At 38.5% G+C, this 18,078-nt stretch overlaps 2 protein-coding genes across 5 annotated transcripts; both read right to left on the bottom strand.

Annotated features, from left to right (window-relative positions):
* Positions 1 to 2,890: 2,890 nt before the first annotated feature.
* On the bottom strand, positions 2,891 to 13,743 carry LOC6045167 (protein scarlet). Of its 3 annotated transcripts, none has more exons than XM_038264150.1 (5): positions 13,167 to 13,743; positions 3,719 to 4,824; positions 3,421 to 3,662; positions 3,260 to 3,360; positions 2,891 to 3,197 (listed from the first exon to the last, which is right to left on the bottom strand). In XM_038264150.1, the coding sequence occupies exons 1-5, from the start codon at positions 13,453 to 13,455 to the stop codon at positions 3,025 to 3,027; spliced, it is 1,911 nt and encodes a 636-aa protein (XP_038120078.1). In that variant the 5' UTR covers positions 13,456 to 13,743; the 3' UTR covers positions 2,891 to 3,024. The 3 variants fall into 3 exon arrangements, with proteins under 3 accessions (XP_038120078.1, XP_038120079.1, XP_038120080.1); XM_038264151.1 differs by lacking the exon at positions 13,167 to 13,743 and adding an exon at positions 8,697 to 8,877; XM_038264152.1 differs by lacking the exon at positions 13,167 to 13,743 and adding an exon at positions 4,905 to 5,278.
* Positions 7,586 to 8,697, bottom strand: LOC119770039. 2 transcript variants are annotated; one of them, XR_005278629.1, is made up of 3 exons: positions 8,325 to 8,697; positions 8,014 to 8,261; positions 7,586 to 7,950 (listed from the first exon to the last, which is right to left on the bottom strand). XR_005278629.1 is itself a non-coding variant. In XM_038264153.1 (2 exons), the coding sequence occupies exons 1-2, from the start codon at positions 8,453 to 8,455 to the stop codon at positions 8,075 to 8,077; spliced, it is 318 nt and encodes a 105-aa protein (XP_038120081.1). In that variant the 5' UTR covers positions 8,456 to 8,697; the 3' UTR covers positions 7,968 to 8,074. The 2 variants fall into 2 exon arrangements, 1 of the variants encoding a protein (XP_038120081.1); XM_038264153.1 differs by lacking the exon at positions 7,586 to 7,950 and having other exon boundaries at positions 7,968 to 8,261.
* Positions 13,744 to 18,078: the final 4,335 nt, after the last annotated feature.

Genomic DNA, 18,078 nt, shown 5'->3' with positions numbered 1-18,078 from the left:
ACTTGGAAAATTTAGAAAATTAAATAAGAAAGAAATAAGAATAGAAATCTTATAACTAAAGACAGTTTACAAATAAAAAATAATAATTGCAAATTAAAAAACGTTACTTAATCCACCTTTAGGTGGTTGGTGCCTTCCTCACATTCATAAAGTCAATACATTCAGTAAAAATAGCAACATTCCCTTAAAATGTTTAACAAATCAACTTTATTACTCATTTCATTTGATAGGGTTCGCAGACCATCAATTTTTCTGGTTCATCGGCAAGGTCTGATAAAAAAAATACCTATCCAACGATAGTTCACATGGAAGATTCAGACAATATTTCTATCACAATATCTGAGATCCGGCCTTCGAAAAGTATATAAATAACACTTATGTGCCAATAACTTTTGATAGGGTTGTCAGATCCTTGATGTTCTAGGCTCATTTGAAAGGTCTTTCGATTATCTAACTAACGATGGGTCGCATGATGGACCCGGACATCATTTTCATTGAAATATCTGAGATCCGGCCTCTAAAAAGTGTATAAATAACACTCAAGTGCTAATAACTTTTGATAGGGTTGTCAGATCCTTGATGTTTTAGGCTCATTTGAAAGGTCTTTCGATTATCTAACTAACGATGGGTCGCATGATGGACCCGGACATCATTTTCATTGAAATATCTGAGATCCGGCCTCTAAAAAGTGTATAAATAACACTTAAGTACCAATATCTTTTGATAGGGTTGTCAGATCTTTGATGTTTAAGGCTCATTTGAAAGGTCTTTCGATTATTTAACTAACGATGGGTTGCATGATGGACCCGGACATCATTTTCATTGAAATATCTGAGATCCGGCCTTTGAAAAGTGTATAAATAACACTTAAGTGCTAATAACTTTTGATAGTGTTGTCACATCTTCAATGTTTTGGGCTCATTTTAAAGGTCTTATTAATACCTTTCTGAAAATGTATAACTTGATAGGGTTTCTTGCAAAAACCACCCTTTTTACGATCATCCGGACATACGCCAAAATCGTTTTTTTAGCATAACTTTTGAAGTACTTAACTAAACTTGCTGGTTATAAATAGAGACCTATGGGACCCCAAGACGGATCGAATGAGACTAATACGGTCAAAATCCGTTCATCCAGTCCGGAGATAATCGAGTGACAATTTTTTGTCCACCCACCTACACACATCCACACAGACATTTGCTCAGAACATGATTCTGAGTCGATAGGTATACGTGAAGGTGGGTCTACGAGGTCGAATTAAGAAGTTCATTTTTCGAGTGATTTTATAGCCTTTCCTCAGTAAGGTGAGGAAGGCAAAAATATATAAAAAAGAAAATTTAGAAAATACTTTAAAAAAATATAGAAAATTAAAAAAAAATCTGAAAATCAGGAAAATATAGAAAATTGAGAAAATTTAGACAATGAAGATCATCTAAAAATCTTTTTTTTCAATTTATAAGATTTTGAATATTTAGAAAACTAAAATAAAAAATATCTATAAAATTTAGATTTTTTTCAAAATTTTAAGCATTAAATCATTAACTAAAGAAGAAGATTTGAAAAATTTGGAAACTTTAGATATTTAAAAAATTAAAAACATCAAGAAAAGTTTAGAAAATTTAGAAAACTTAAAAAGATTTAGAAAATTTTAAAAATCTGATTTTTATTTAATTAAAAAAATCTAGAATTTTAAGAATATTATTTAATTTAGAAAATTAAAAAAAAATAACATTTTTTTTAAGTTAAGAAGCTTTAGAAAATTTAGAAACTTTAAAATATGAAAAAAACATCTAGAAAATTCAGATTTTTTTAAAGTGTTAAACATAAAAAATAGTTTATTAAGAAAATTTTAAAACTTAACAAAATTTAGAAAATTTGATAAATTTAGAAAATTTAAACAAATTCAAAATTATGAAAATTTGGAAAAAACATAAAAAAAAACATTTAAAAAAACATAAAAAAATGAAAAACATAAAAAATAGATGATTTTTTTTGAGCATAAAAAAAAGAAATAAATATAAAATTTAGAAAATTAAGACATTTTTTTTTAAATCATGAATAAGATTAAAAAAATAAAAACTTTAGATACTTTAAAAAATGAAAAACATCTAAAAAATTTAGAAACTAGTTTTTTTTCAAAAATTTTAATATTTAAAAAATAAGAAAATTTTGAAAATACTTCTAAAAAATATAGAAAATAAAAAAGTCAGATAATCAGGAAAATATAGAAAATGAAGAACATTTAAAAAATCTTAAAATTTAGAGAAATTAAAAATTTGCGACATTTATTTTTATTTAGAAGATTTTGAAAATTTAGAAATCTAAAATAAAAAACATCTAAAAAATTTAGAAAATTATTTTTTTTTTAAATTTTAAGCATTGAAAAAAATGTTAAAAAATAAAAATTAGAAAAAAATCAAAAATTTAGAATTAAAAAAAAATAGAAAAATGTTTAAAACAAGAAGATTTTGAAAATTAAGAAACTTTAGGTACTTTAAAAAATGAAAAACATCTGAAAAATTTGTTTTTAATTTTGAACATTTCAAAAAATAACAAAATTCAGAAACTTAAAAAAAATAAAGAAAATAAAAAAATATAAAATTCAGAAAATGAAGAACATTTATTTTTTTCAATCAAGAAGAAGTTTTGAAAATTTAGAAACAATGGATACTTTTAAAATTTTAAAACATCTAAAAAGTTTTGTTTTTTTTTTAATTTTGAACATTTAAAAAAATAAAAAAATAGAATCCTAAGAAAATTAAAAAAAATAATTCGGAAAATCAGGAAGAAATAAAAATAGTACATTAAAAAAAATAAAAACATGGATTGATTTTTTTTAATTTTCAGTTAAAATAGTTGTTTAAACTGTTTGCATTTTTGCAGAGTAATAATTTTATTGTTCAACATTCAACATTCTACATTCAAAGTGTGAGCTAATAATTCTTACTATTAACTAACAAAAACAATTATTAAGAGAAACATCTCCTAAACATTACATTACATTACTCTTTCTTATTATTAACTCTAACTTCGATTTGCCCGCCTCATCAGGCACAGCACCGCCAGGGCGTGAAACAGAAAGTACTGCCCAACTAGCGCGCCCAGATCGGTCCGGAGGTGCTCCCGCGCGAACGAGTACTGGCTCAGGACGTCCTCGCCGCTGTGGTGGCAGGCCGCTCGGGGAACTCCCGTGCAATCTGGGGAAGATTTTTCGAATGATTTGAATTTGATTGGGGGGAAAAGGTAGCAAAACTCTCACTCAAATGTTCGATTCCGTCCCACTGGGCAATCGAGATGGCCTCGGTGGCAAACATCATCCAGGACACGAACGGGAGCCACCGCAGGACCACTGGCATCGACCTGTTGGGGTTGAAATGTGAGTAAAGTTCAGTTTTGAGAAGATTGTTTTGAAGAAGATACCTGATTTTGATGAAAATTCCCGACGTGATCATGAGAATGTAATCGAAGGGTACCAGATAGGACATGGCCATCGGCACCGATGGGAACAAGGTGGAGAAGAAGCAGCCGCAGGCTAGCGAGATGTTCATGACGAGCACGCTGGTTCCGACGGTGCACAGCAGTCCGAGCAGCGTTGGCCGCAGATGGGCCAGATAGTACACGATCAGTATGAAGCTCAACGACTCGAGCAGGACAAAGGGGAGCTGGAATGAAGACGCGTTACGTTTAATCTCGCAATAATCACAATGGTACGACTCACCATCGCCAAGATCTGCGCCACGTAGAACTGCATCGTCCCGTACAGGTTGGCCTTACGTTCGCGCAGGAACAGCGGGAAGGACTCGGGGAAGACGGCGAGCATGGCGTACATCGGCAGAAAGGTGTTCTCCGACACGATCAGGAAGATGATGCCCTGCACGGCTTGCGCTCCAGCCTGGGTCAGGTCGATCGTGTTGGAAAAGCACAGTCCCACTAGCAGGGCTATAACTATTCGCTGCGCCAGCTTCATGTACTGCAAGGTAGGATCCCGATGGGATTGCAAGAAGTTCCGCTTCATCAGGTAGTACAGCGTGTAGAACCAACATGAACGACCGTCTTGCTTCCGTCGCTTCAAGCACCTCTTCCTGTAGCCGTACTGAGACAGGAAAATCTCCGAGTTGATCACCAGCTCCTGCTGCTGAAACTGCTCACTCTGCAGGTATCGATCGCAAATAGCTTCCGGCTTCAAACTCTTCATCCCCCGACATTCACTCCTATTTGACAAACTCTTCAGCAGGAACTCCGCCGTAGTGCTGCTCCCTGGACAAACCAATCCCAACCGTTCAAAGTAACTCGTAGCCCCGCGCGGACTGCCCAAATAACCAACGCGTCCATTCGCCAACAGCATCACGCTGTCAAACATGTGGAACAGCTCGTCCGAAGGTTGATGGATCGTACACAGCACCGAAGTCCCCCCGCGGGTCAAGTCCCGCATCATCGCGACCAACTGCCCCGCACTATAAGAGTCCAGTCCGGTGGTCGGTTCGTCGCAGAACAAAATCTTCGGCCGCGACAGCAGCTCACTCGCGAACGCCAGTCGCTTCTTCTCCCCGCCCGAGAGCGTCTTGCCCTGGCCAACCTCGCCGACGCGGGTGTGGGCGCACTTGGTCAGTCCCGTTCGGCGGAGCAGCTCGCGGACCAGCTCGTTACGATCGGGTGCGGATAGCGAGCGGCCCAGCTTTAGGTGGGCCATCAGGTGGAGATGCTCGCTGACGGTTATCGACGCGTAGAACAGCTCGTCCTGGTAGATGAAGCCGCTGACGTCGTACATTGAGGGGCCCACGTGTTGGCCGTTGAGCAGGATGCTGCCGGAGACGAGGGTGTTTGCTGGAAGGGAGAGTTTTGATAAGTTAAAGAAACACCCAAAACAAAGATTGCTGCCAAGCGGTGTTATCTCAAAATCTAACATTTTGAAACAAGACACAATACTTCGTAACACTGATAATTTCGTGAAATGATGGGACAAACCAAGAGTGTGCCACTTCAGGTTTTCGGCGCGGTTCTGGCACGGTGCCAGAACTTCGAGCCCCGAGCTAACTTCTTTGCAAATTAGGGTAACTTTTGTTAAAAGTGTAAAACGTGTGACGTTTTGTTACGTCAAGCTCTGTTTCGGATTTTGTTTGTTTTTTTTTTTGCTTTTTAATGTTGTTTAGCAGCAAACGTGCTGGACAATGCGATTGACATGCAGGACACGGCCGTGACGCTCCAGGGTCCGGAACAGCCGGACAAGGATGATTACGGGCACACACGTCGAACGTAGCGTCCGTAATCTACCAGCAGCTGATGGACAAGTACAAAGCGACGCAGGAGGAGAAGTTCAAAAATGGGGAGAAGCGGACCATATCAAAGGATGAAATGCAAAAGGCGAAGGCGCGGGTGAAAGACGCGTTGAACCGGGTTCAGGAGGAGGAAAATTCTCCGAGGACGGAACTGGGGGAGGAGTACGGGAGGAAACGGCCGGAAGTAGCCGGAAGGTGGTTGATCGGATCGGTACGAGGAGCGAAGGACGAAATTGGAGGCAAAGGCGAAAGAAGGAAGCTGCGAAGAAGAAAGCCAAACGACCGCAGGGACCTCCTCCACCGGATTTCGCCACGCTGTTAAAGCTGGCCGAGCAGAAGCAGATAGAACCGGTCGAGCTTGTGACGCCACTGGGTACGTTGGAGAAAAAGAAGAAGGAACCGGAACGGTTGATGACCAAGAAGGAAAAGAAAGTACGAAGGGCGGATGGCTTACTTGGAGGAGAAGAAGATCCGCGCCGTCAGCCACTTCAACTGGCGCGGCCCAACCCGTCAACCAAGACCCCGAACGGCCGCATTCCAAAGCTCAGTCATTTCCACGAGCAAACCCGTGATCAAGCCACCGACTTCAGCTTCATTTTCAAAACCGGAAGAACGACGTTCCTGCGCTCCCTCGAAACCCGTTGACCCCGCCCGAAGCAAGCTGGAAGTTGCCCTCGCCTCCAAGAAGCCAACCTCTTCAACGCCGTCAAAACCCACCCGACGCCCTCTTCAAGTTCCACCAGGAAGCCAATCTCAAGTGCCACTTCCGGCAAACCCTCGACATTGTCGTCATCCTCCTCCGCCAAAGTGGCCCCACCCACCTCCAGAGACCAACCCAAATCTTGACCATTCCCCCGGCGAACGTCTAACGGACGCGCCAACTCCCTCCGCTGGACGTCCAGCGCAAACGATCTGGCCCTCCCCCAGCATCCTCTTCCCAGTTCAAGAAGCGCCTCTCCGTCTTCCAGGACTCGGACTCCGAGATGGAAGACTTTATAGACGACGAGGGCGCCGAGGAGGAAATCTCGTCCCACATCCGGGCCATCTTCGGCTACGAGCCGCTACTTTGACGACCGTACGATGAAGTTCAACTTTGCGCAGGTCCAGCGCGAAGAGTACATCAGCAAGAAGATTGACCTGCAGGAGTACATCGAGAACATACGGCTCGAAGAGGAGGAGGAGAAGCGGCAGAAGGCGCTCGCGAAGAAGGCCTCGGCCAAAGGGAGCAGTGGTAAGAGGAAGTGAGGGGGATGCACCCGGGCTGGACAACCTCTACCGTTCGAAGCAAGCGAAACCGGAAAGTGCACGCAAAACCAAGATAACGAACCTCCGTCGGGTTGTATGACGCCCACGAATGATCCTGCACCGCCGTCAACTGTAGCGACTCCCTTTCGCAACTCGATTTCGAAATGGCGATCGCAGCGGTTCGAGGGCCACCCACGTCCTAATTCGTGTTCTGCAACTGTGGAAGCTTGATGGTGCCAGCAGACAGTCTGAATGGTAAGTTGCTGTAGTCGGCATTCTTGACACGAATTTGTTGTAATTAATTATTTTTGCAGTACCTTCCGGCAATCGCATCGAATGTCGGAGTTTACCTTCAATGTGCGACGAAAATTTAGACTTCATCCACATTTAGAGGACGCCTTCCTCACGGCAGACGCTAATTCCACCGGTACGTATACTAAACATTAATCGGTCATGAACTTGTGACTTAAGGTGATCTTAATTTCGCAGAACGCCTGATCAACAGTTACTGAGGATCGTATATGTGTACATTGACGACTATTTAGGGCATGGCCAGCTGCAACTAGGTGCCGACATGGTTGGTCGATGACGCGCACTATTTGGACGAGTTCGATTAAGACACAAAGAAGACGATCTATAATTCCAAAGAAAATAAGCGAGAAGGCAGCAAAGGGAACCAAGAAACAACTCCGAGACGTGGTCTGGATCGTGCTTGCTCGACTATTGTTTGTGGTTCCATAGGAAGTTCTGGAAGTGGATCCGGTACTGGAGAAAATTGAAAACGCAATGGAGGATTTTGTTAAGTTTTAAAAACCCGATGCAAGCAGAATAAATGTAATTTCCAACAGCAAACTTAATCTTAATCTAGATTGAAATTTTTCTGCTTCTGCAGACCAAATCCGTCCCAAAATAATGTCCAACTCTTACTCATTCAACAAGAGATTGGTTGCATCGGCAAATGTTGGCTAGCTGACCACGGTCGCACTCGCACAGGTCGTGGCACCAGCTTTTAGGTTCATCTTAGGGATTTTCGAAGGTTTATTCCAGAAAGTCAAAGACGCGACTATTAGTTACGAGAGCGAACAGCTATAGGATTTGATACGCTGCAGCATTCACAATTCTCCAAACGATCGGCTCTACCCGTTTGTTGCAAAGCTGAAGCTCTGACAATGCCCCGTACATTGGAACCACGAGCACTCTGGGCAGGTCACGAAGGCCTAGAACAGTTGACCCAACAAACGGTCGAATATAGTATCCGGAACAGCAACAAAGGATAGTAAGCCGATATTCCACGGAATCTGGCAAACTGGATCATTCTGTTCCAGCATCCATTGGCACTCAAAAATAGCAATCCGGCCAAACGCACGCGTGGAACTGCCCGATTAAATGCGGTTGATCGACTTGGTGGTGTTGCGAAATCTGGTTCCCGCTATAAGTAAGAAAATGTAGTGTTGAGAAAGTTGGTTTATTATTCTAAAGAAAGAAGAACTACATTGAAAAAGATTCTACGATACTCTCCGAACGTTGCCACTCTCGGGCTGCACCACATACATCTAATCAATCCCAATAATCGCGCCAAGAATTTCGCCAACTTCCGGTTGGCCAAGCTGCCCACTACTGACCAGTTCTGGCGGCGGCTGGGACCACGAGCCGGATGATGATGAACAGGTAACTGTGGACTTTTTGGAGGCTTTGAAGCGCACGATGAAGTACTTGGGACTGTCTCCGACGCAGGAAACGCTGAAAAGTTTGGAAACTTTGAACAGTTCGATCCGATTGCGGCCACGCTGAACTGCTCCCTACGTGAACGTTCCTGCTGCCCTACAACTGTAGGCGATTTCGCCGAATGTCTGCGCAACTCCAACCTCAAGGAGATCATTTTCACCGGAATCGCTCCGAAGGAGAGCTTTAACGATTACCTCGTACAAACGCATAACTTGTACAACGTCACGCTCGACTTCAGTAGCAAGAACCTCCAGAGAAGATTTTGCTGCGCACCATCCCGCTGACAAAGATCAAGAGCCTCACGCTTTGTTCGATGTCGAGTTGTTCGAGTTGGAGTTAATCGGCCTTGGCCGCTTTCCAAACATCCGCAACTCGTCCGGCTGGAAATTCCGTCGGTAAAACTTCAACCCTTCCTCTTCATATGCCCAGTCCTCGAAACGGTCTGCATACTCTGGTTTGCCGACGACGATGATGTCCGCTCCATGTGTGCCGCACCTCACGAACTCGGAACGATTCCAGTGTCCGCTCACGGACGCCTTGATTGGGCACATCGCATCACCGAGAATTTTCGCGAAAAACGTGGCCTTTGTTTTGTTTTTTTGACTGACAGCTGCTGAGCAGTGCACGCTAAACCGAGTCCAACAAGTTGGGTTTAAAAAATATCAAAGTTCCAGGCAAGGTTTCAGATCGGTGCTGGCTCCGAGCTCGAAGTTCCAGACCCGGCAAAACCTAAGTGTCACCCCCCTAGGGACAAACAGACTTGGTGGTGTTTTCCATGAGTTGCCGAGCAAAGTATTAGCACAGATGGGTGTCTGTGATTAAACCTAGGATTAAACCACGGGATTGAAACTCGTCTGAAAAACCTGTATCATTTTCTCAATCAAAACGGTGGCGCCGCGTGGTGGTAGCTGCCCTGTTTATTACACTGTGAAATTATCCATGGCTAATCCAAGGAACCAAAAGGTGACAACAGAAATGACCGCCCAAAAGGGGTGCTGCAAAAAAACTCCTTATTTTTAAAAAAAATCCTAACAAATCAGCAACGAATTACAAGTTTGATAGTCGAACTACACTTAAAAGTTGGTTTTGTTATTTGTTTTTGCAAAACCGCATATTTTTTAACCAAAGTGCCAAAAATATTCGTAACTACCTTTTGCCTCTTGGTGGCGCTTTGTGTTAGTATGTGTGTGGTCGATATTTGCGAACGTGCACGCAGAACACAGAACAGTGAGAACTAGCGAAAATGCCTCACTTTCTTCTGATACAAGTCGCCATATTGAAATTGCTTGAAGATTCTTACCCGTGATTAAACGTAAATCTTTTAAAAAAAGGACTGAAAAAAAGTTTTCAAACGCAAACGACATTTTCAAACGCTACGCGCTAAAAACTTGGTTCGATCTTGGTTCGATTTTGACTTCACTCGCTTTATTTGTGGATGACAGTCGTGACGTAACCGTGGTTCGCTACTCCCACAGCGACGAACCGCCCGAATTCTCCATACAAACTTTGGAGTAAAACCATTCGGCCCTGCCTAAATATTTTTGAAAAATTCAAAGTGCACGGGTTTCTGGGGACCTAAAACTTCGTTCTTCCCCTCGAGTTGAGTCAATTTTTGTAGGTCAGTGTTATCCGAAGTGAAATTTTTCCGAGGCCTTCGGATAGGGTAGCAGGTTTGGCCGAGTGGCTAGCTGTCCGCTTCATAAGCGGAAGATCATGGGTTCGATTCCCATCTGCTCCAACCTTCCATCGGAAGGGGAAGTAAAATGTGTCGGTCCCGGCCTTGGTTGTTGTTAGGCCGTTAAGTCATTCCAAGTGTAGGAGTCGTCTCCACGCAATAAGTACAAACCTCTCGATTCCCGGGAAATTCGGTCGAGACTCCCGGGAAATTTTTTACTTATAAATTTCGAAGCAAAATTATATAAACTAATCAGAAAAATATTTGAAAAATTCTAGATTGTTTAGAATATTGGAAGTTCAATATTCGATGTCCAAGTTCGAATAAACCAATGCTTCTCTGATCTTGCTATTCAGAAAGTTTAAAATTTGACTAGTCGAAAATTCCAATAACTATAATTGAGAGATTCGACAGAAACGTGCACGCATCCTGGTGGCGAGTAGAAGCACTACGCAACGATGTTCGGAATGACAGCGTGCTTGGAAATATATTTTTTTTTGCAGTTTTTGATTTTTATTTCCTTCAAATATTTTTTAACGTCGATGAAAGTCATTGTAAAGTGTGGCAATCGCATAAACGAATCGAATGATGTTAAAATCATAGGGGCTGAGTTAATTTTTCATGTTTTTTCCTCAAATTTACCAAAAAGATCTTTTGAAAAATTGATTTAAATATGATTTATTTGATTGATAATGCTCCTTATGTGTGTATTATTGATAGAACAAACTATTAGAGTCATATTACAGCATAATAACAATAATTTTCTAAAAAAATAGTCAGTTATTCGAATTTTTCCAAAAAAAATCCAAAAAATCACCAAAATGCATTTTTAAGGTCAATATTTTGATCAAAGGGGAAGAGAAGTAAAGTTTAAACACTTTTACATAACATTTCATCATTACTTTTAACTTTTGCAACATTTAACTCAAGTTATCCAAAATATCGATCATCTTTTTAGAAAAATCGTTTTAATAAAATTCCAGTCACAATTAATCACTACAAATCACCACGCATTATGATCGTTAGCGAAATTGCCACACTTTGCAATACCCCACTTTTCTGAAAATGCTTGATTTTTCATCATAAACGCGATTTTTCCCTAAAAACTGCTCAAACTGTATGGGGGCTGTCATTCCGAACACCGCTGGAACAACAGCGAACCTAGCGGAAAAAACGTCGTCGAATTCTTCAATTGAGAGAAGCCCAACAACAAAAAATTGGACCCCAAAATTTATCTTGAAGCATACTTAGCAGTTACACCCCAGAAATGAAATCCAATGTTTTTTTTTATTGAATTATTTTAATTTATTATTTCTAAGAAGGAAAAGGATCCTCTCTCAAGCATAGCAGTCCTAATAATCTGTTTTTTTAATTCCCTAGGGTAATTTCGCTGTATCCTTTTATGATGTCAATAAGTCATTTTATGTTTCACTTCAATAATATTTTGGAAAAAACACTCTATCAATCTTAGTAAAGTTAAGGTCCACTAATTGTGAACATTCGGGTTTTCTTGATAACTGTAAATATTGCTTCAATTAATATTTACAGTTGACTTTAAAAGAAAAAAAAAAGTTTAAATTGTTGTTTTAAGTAGTTGTTTATCATATTGCAAATATTCCGATACTGAGAAATTATATATTAGCTATTTTTTTTACTTTACAAAAATCTAATTAGTAGTTAATGCAACCAGCTTGTGAAACTTTTGAAAAATCACTCAGTGCGAATAGGCCCCCAAAACCAAAGCTAAAAACACGGTTCGCCATCTACATTCGAGTAGGAGAACTTCGGTGGAAGGTTACGTTTACGTTTTTGCGCGATAAGTGCAAAGGGGAGTGAAAACTATTTTAAGATTTTTTTTATGAAAACTGATCTTTTGGATTAAAATAAAGTCAACAGGAGGTAAGGAATAAAAAGTATTATCGATTGACTTTTAGAATTTTTTGCTAAGTTGCCATTTTCATTGAAAATTCTGAGATCCGGATTGAAAACGCGAGAGTGAGGTTAGATTGCTAATTTTGAAAATCAATCCAATTTAAATTATTGAGACAAAGTTTTGCTTTTATGGTAAAAGTAACTTTAAAAAACATTAGTCCACTTAAATAACTTACTTTCTCAACTAATTAATTAGGTTTTGGTTGATTGTAAAAGTTTCCTAATTTTGAATCATATAATGAACAGGTAAAATCGGCCATCATAAAAATATTTTTGTTTGTATCAAATAAGCTCTTTATTTCTTACCTTAAAATGGTATAATGTTTTACAAATTTCGTTTTGACGATAAAATAAATCAATTTCTAATTTTAAACCGATTTGCTCTCTTTAGGATATAATGTAAACATCACCCCAGGTTTCAACGCCCTCTAGTGGAGGGTAATTTTGACGTTTGATCGCCTATAAAGGTTCGTTAACATTTTAAACTACAACATTGAGTCCCAAATAGCACAAGGAACGATCGTGTATTTGCATATTCAGAAAATAGAATAAGTATGAATTAAATGTAACTTAATTGATTGAAAAGAAACAATAATATTACATTTCCTTTTAAATTATTGCCACTATTGGCATAGAAAAAAAAACTGCCGGGTGACCAAAATGACCAAATTCAACTCTCGATTCCCGGGAAATTGAAAATCTCGAGAATCGTCACCCTCTAATCATAACAAATGTGTTGATTCGTTCATTAAAACAATAAATTTCCAACAAGTGTCATACATCGACATCTGACTACTCCTTAGTCACTAAGCTGTGGTGACCGAGGCAGTTAAGTCATTGGGTTAGTCTGTCAAAGGTTTCTGGGTCGATTGCCGTAGTCGACACTTTTGGTTTATTGTTATGACGGATGACAAATGGCGTGCTAGTGTGCGTGAGAGCGGGCTTAGATAACTCTATAGCGTTATCTAAGCCCGATCTCGCGCACACTAGCACGCCATTTGTTTTGCTGACCGGTACAAAATTTAACCTCAATCTTTTTCGTGTACGTACACGCAATACATACGCACGTAGATAACTCTATGGTCGGTCGCTGAACGCGAATCAATCTCATAAACAAAACTCAAAAAAAAAACCAAAACAAAACAATTTTTACAACAATACCAACGTTAAGAGTAGATTTGTGAAACATTTTAATAACTTTAGTAGAAATTTCTTCTGTTTTAACTATGTTGTATTGCAGCATTTCGAGCTTGTTCACTTTTTTCAAAACTAACTAAAATTTTGTTAAGAAGCTCCTCCCCCAGTTCACTCACCTGCACTCCGGTGGGCCAGCGCCGCCATGAGGGTACTTTTTCCCGCTCCACTCGGTCCCATCAGGGCCACCAGGCTGCCCGGCTGGAGCGCTCCACTGACGTCGCGGATAATGTAACTGCATCCTCCGGTAAGCGTACAACTAACACGCACATTGCGCCAAACCAGCGCAACGTGGTCTTCGCCGTCAAGTTTGGTGGGCGTGGCCAGATAGTTGCAGTTCAAGTCGTTATCTGGGGGCGTCGATTTCAAACTAACCGCACAGATTGAGTCGGGATTCCGTCGATCCATCCGGTTTAAACTTGTATCACACCAGTTGGTCACAAAGTTTTATTATGTTTGGAGTGTTGAGGTTTCTGTTCCTTCAGCATCCACGTCTGAGCACAACGAAAGTCAGTTCTATACTAATCTGTTTTCGTTTTTTTGGAACAGGACACGCTCAACATTGTCTAGAGTAATCTGTTACATATTTTTTTATTCTTATCAGACATTCTGGCTGGGTCAACCTGCACCAAGTTGAGCAACTAGATTTGACTGTCGAATTTTGTTGAACCTGACCTGCAGTCTGGTAATATAGCTTGATCGCAAAAAAAACAACGAATTGATAATTGCTACTGAATTGATGCGGAATTGTTGTGGCGCGTGTTCAAAGGCATTCATTGCGAATTGAGTTGACCTTTTCTAAGTTCATTGAGTTGTCTTAATTACATTGAGAAAAAAAGAAGGAAAACAAGTCAAATTATTAGGCAATGTAGGTCAAAATTGATACGTAGAAAATGGTTTCTAATGATTTATGCTTTTCGTAGACATTTTTCTGAAATTATTATTCTAATACATTTTTTAAACACAGGAGGTATGATTGGAAATTGTTTGCTTTTTCTGATAACACATAAATTGATATCTAGAAAAAATAACGGTGTCGATTTTTTGACGTTGTTCGAAGTGGATACAAAGTACATAGTTTTGCGTTTAATTAAAATGTTAGAAAATTTAGAATTCAAACTAATGCAGGATGCTCTAGAGCAATTCTCTACGAAATCGGTCTTTTTTCTTAAATTTTAATTTTTGTATTTTTTAATCCTACTGAAACTTTTTTGGTGCCTTCGGTATGCCCAAAGAAGCCATTTTGCATCATTAGTTTGTCCATTGTGGTTTGGTTGAGCGTTTTAGCAGAGTGCATTACTGTGAATACAAAGATACGAGTTGTTCCTTATATCTCAGCAACTAATGGTCCGATTTTCAATGTTAAAATATGAAACATTCGTGAAATTTTCCGATCTTTTCGAAAAAAATATTTTCAAATTTTTTAAACCAAGACTAACATTTCAAAAGGGCCAAACATTCTATATTACGCCCTTTTAAAATGCGACCAATTTTTCGATATTTGAAAAAATCAGAATTGATTCAAAAATTCATAACTCGCTCAAAGATTTTTTGCACAACCTGGAAATTTCTGAAAAGTTGGCATTTGATTTCCTCTAAAACTTATCAAAAAATAAAAAAAAACAAATTAAAAATGTGTGTTTTTTTTGCAAATCAAGTTTTAGTGACAAAAAGTTAAATTAAAAACCATCAATTTTTTTTTTACCGTGTATCATTTTTTTCAGTGTAATCCTTATCCATACCTACAACTTTGCCGAAGACACCAAATCGATAAAAAAATTCCTTCAAAAGATACAGATTTTTGAATTTTCATACATCATTTTTGTATGGCCAGCTGCCAAATTTGTATGGAAAATTATATTGACAAACTAATGATGCAAAATGGCTCTTTGGGCATACCGAAGGCTCCAAAAAAGTTTCAGTCGGATTAAAAAAATACAAAAAAAAACGAATGACCGAAATCTGAGAGAACTGCTCTCTAGAGAATAACAAAAAAACAATCGTCAGTAAACGTTCATTCTTAAATAATCCCGAATGCCGCTCCCGTGACACTGGGCGATAAGCGCCCAGCAAAATCAAATTGTTAAATAATTGACGCTTGTTTTCATTCTTTTTGCCCCTTCCTCTCAGTCGGCCAAAGTCGCGTGGCATAGAGTAAACACAACGCACATTTGAGATTAAAGCATTAGCCGACCACACGGTGAGAGTAAGCCTTCATGTTTTGCTTATCAGTTTTTACTACTGGTTGACCTCCACCCTGGTGAAATGGTGCGTCGAATTGACGAGAAAGGAATGTACACAGTTAACAGTGAAAACTGACCTTGAAGAAGATACAAAAATATTGCACGTTTAATTTTTTTTTGTAGTTTTTATCGTGAAAATGTTTTAGCCAATTTAAATTTGAAGAATATCACAAAAAAACTAACATGAAATAGGACATACAATGTCAAAACGAATGTGTGGATTTGGTTATCTATAAACTTGTTTTTGACCGGCAACAATTGTTTTCTAATTTTAATTTTTATACGCAAAGCGAACAATTTGCGAAGTTGATAACGACATTCAGATTTATGAACAACAATGCGTGCTATAATTCGTTGTTCTTTTTTATTGCTGTTTTCCACTTCCGAAAGGAATATTTCTATTTTTAATCGAAAAACGTATTCCTCACTAAAATGATTATAATACAATTTTATTTAGTTAACTCTGTAAATTTTTGCAAATCGTCATTTCTTTTCTAAACTTTTCAGTACCGTCAGTGGGGGTGACTATGGGTCAAAAACGATACACCTCTCGTAATTTATTAATAAAAAAAAAAACAATTTAAGTAACATCGCAAATCTTTCAACGTAGATTTGTTCTTAGATAGTTTACTAACATTTTCCCAAAATATAGTGGATTTTGATGAACACCACCTTAAATTCCAATAGTTTGAAAATTGACCCAGTCTCACCCCTTAGAGGTGGTGACATTGGGTCAAATGAAACTAAAATGATGCTCAGCTACAACGACATGGTAAAAACAAGTCATCCAACAGTGTTTCTTGTTCGAGCGAATCGTTTTGACTTGCTACAAGAGATGTTCAAACATTTGGGTAGTTTTCGAGAAATTCCAACAAAAATATTAGAAAAATGATTTTTCGAGAGGTCATTTTTGGCCAAAAACGTACCTCAACTTTAAACAGACTAGACAAACTCTAGATTTTACTCCGTCAAGCACCTATTGTTGGCATATCAGCAGTGTGGTGTTAAGTGACAGCTAGTTTAAAGCATTTTAGACTGAAATTTAGTAAGTATTCTAAAAGTGCAAATGATTTTAAACCAACGCGTTTGCAATGGTTAGAAGAATCAAACTCATTTCGTTTTATTTCAAGAAAACTGAAGCTATTGAGTGTTTTAGTCTAGTTTAGTGTGTTGTGTTGTATTACTAAAATTGTCAAGTAAAACTGGGTACTATTGATCTAATAAATGTAAAATGTTGACAAATTGACGTAATAATTTTAATTATCTTGCAAATACATGCAAAAGATAGAAAAAACTAACATAAAAACAATTTGGGAACAAAATTTATGTTTTTATTTCATTCGACCTTTTCAAAAACCACACGTATACAACATTGACAGCGCCTCTGACGGGGACTTCAGGAAACTGCATGCGTGTCAGATTCCTGAACAAAGGACCCTTTTTGCAAAAAAATATACAGAAAAAAAAAAATCGTTTCAGTATTTTTCTGCCAGGTGACGCGGGTCTTGTCCAAAATTGTCCAAGTGTGAGATTCTGGTAGAAAATTCAATTCCATACAGTCATCCCACATATTCGGAACGGTTTCCAGATCGGCCAATGTTCAAAAAATCATAGCAAATCGATCATTGAACTTAATGATTCGCTTTTACCCTCATTTGAAAGCTTTTCTTGCGATCTTTCGAATGCTGTATCGAACATCTGCAAATTTCAACTTTTATATGAAGTTTTTGAAGAATTACTTTGACCCTTGAAATCCACAAATTCGGAACACTTTTTTCTTACGAATGTAAACAAACTTTGGATCTCTCCAGGAGTACATATTTATTACCAAATAATGACTTCACACACTGAAACCAATGAAACTCAAGCTTAGTCATGATTTATACATGGTTTGATAACTTTGTTTGTGAAAATATCAGTTAAATTCAGGTGTTCCACAATAGTGGGAGGCACAATAACATCCCACAATTATGAAACAGGCCATTTGAAGGCAGTGTTTTGGTGCTCTGGACAAAATGGTCTTGGAATGAAGTTTTTTGTTCAAAAAGTACTACTTTTACTAGTGAAATAGCAAGATAATGTCCATACGAAGTTTCTAAAAATAGTAAGGTGGACAGTAAAGCTACTTTTGGCATGCTATTGACAAATTATCATAAAAGTGTTCCGAATTTGTGGGTGTTCCGAATATGTGGGATGACTGTACGTTTTTGCCGAAGGGAATAAAACGATCCGAGTTTTTTCTTGTCACTCTAACCATCATTGGAAACAATTCTCTGAGATTTTGGTCATTCGATTTTTTGTATTTTTCAAATAATTTAAATCAAGAATAACATTTCAAAAGGGCCAAACATACAAGATTATGCCCTTTTAAAATGTTAGTCTTGATTTAATATTTTTTAAATATTGTTTTCGAAAAGATCGGTAAATTTCACGAATGTTTCATGTTTTAACATTGAAAACCATTAGTTGCTGAGATATCGACATTAGAAAATGGTGGGTTGTTTGGGTGAGACTTAGAAAACGTCAGTTTTCCTGTTTTTAAACCTTCGCACGGCAACATCTCAGCAACTAAGGGTTGAATCAACAAAATTCATAAAAGCAAAATATAGAGAATTTTCTCAGCTTTTCAAAAATATTTTTTTCAAAAGTGGGCAAAAACTGCTTTTATTTTCAAAAAAGTCACCTAAAAATGGATTTAACTTGAATACGGTGCACTTTATCAAAATTTCACTAGAGTACTTTTTGATTGCAAATTTGATTTTACATAGAAAACCCGATTTAATCCTAC

The sequence above is a fragment of the Culex quinquefasciatus genome, chromosome 3, assembly GCF_015732765.1.
Source record: "Culex quinquefasciatus strain JHB chromosome 3, VPISU_Cqui_1.0_pri_paternal, whole genome shotgun sequence".
Lineage (NCBI taxonomy): Eukaryota > Metazoa > Arthropoda > Insecta > Diptera > Culicidae > Culex > Culex quinquefasciatus.
Note: the sequence above shows the minus strand (reverse complement) of the source record. Positions and strands in the feature narration are given on the sequence as shown.

Coding starts and splice junctions, on each gene's coding strand:
- LOC119770039 (XM_038264153.1), bottom strand. CDS start 8,455: ATGCGTTTGTACGAGGTAATCGTTAAAGCTCTCCTTCGGAGCGATTCC. Junction 8,262..8,324: donor AGGGCAGCAGGAACGTTCAC/GTAGGGAGCAGT, acceptor CAAACTTTTCAG/CGTTTCCTGCGTCGGAGACA.
- LOC6045167 (XM_038264150.1), bottom strand. CDS start 13,455: ATGGATCGACGGAATCCCGACTCAATCTGTGCGGTTAGTTTGAAATCG. Junction 4,825..13,166: donor GCTGGCCCACCGGAGTGCAG/GTGAGTGAACTG, acceptor TCTCCCTTCCAG/CAAACACCCTCGTCTCCGGC. Junction 3,361..3,420: donor GGAATTTTCATCAAAATCAG/GTATCTTCTTCA, acceptor CAACCCCAACAG/GTCGATGCCAGTGGTCCTGC.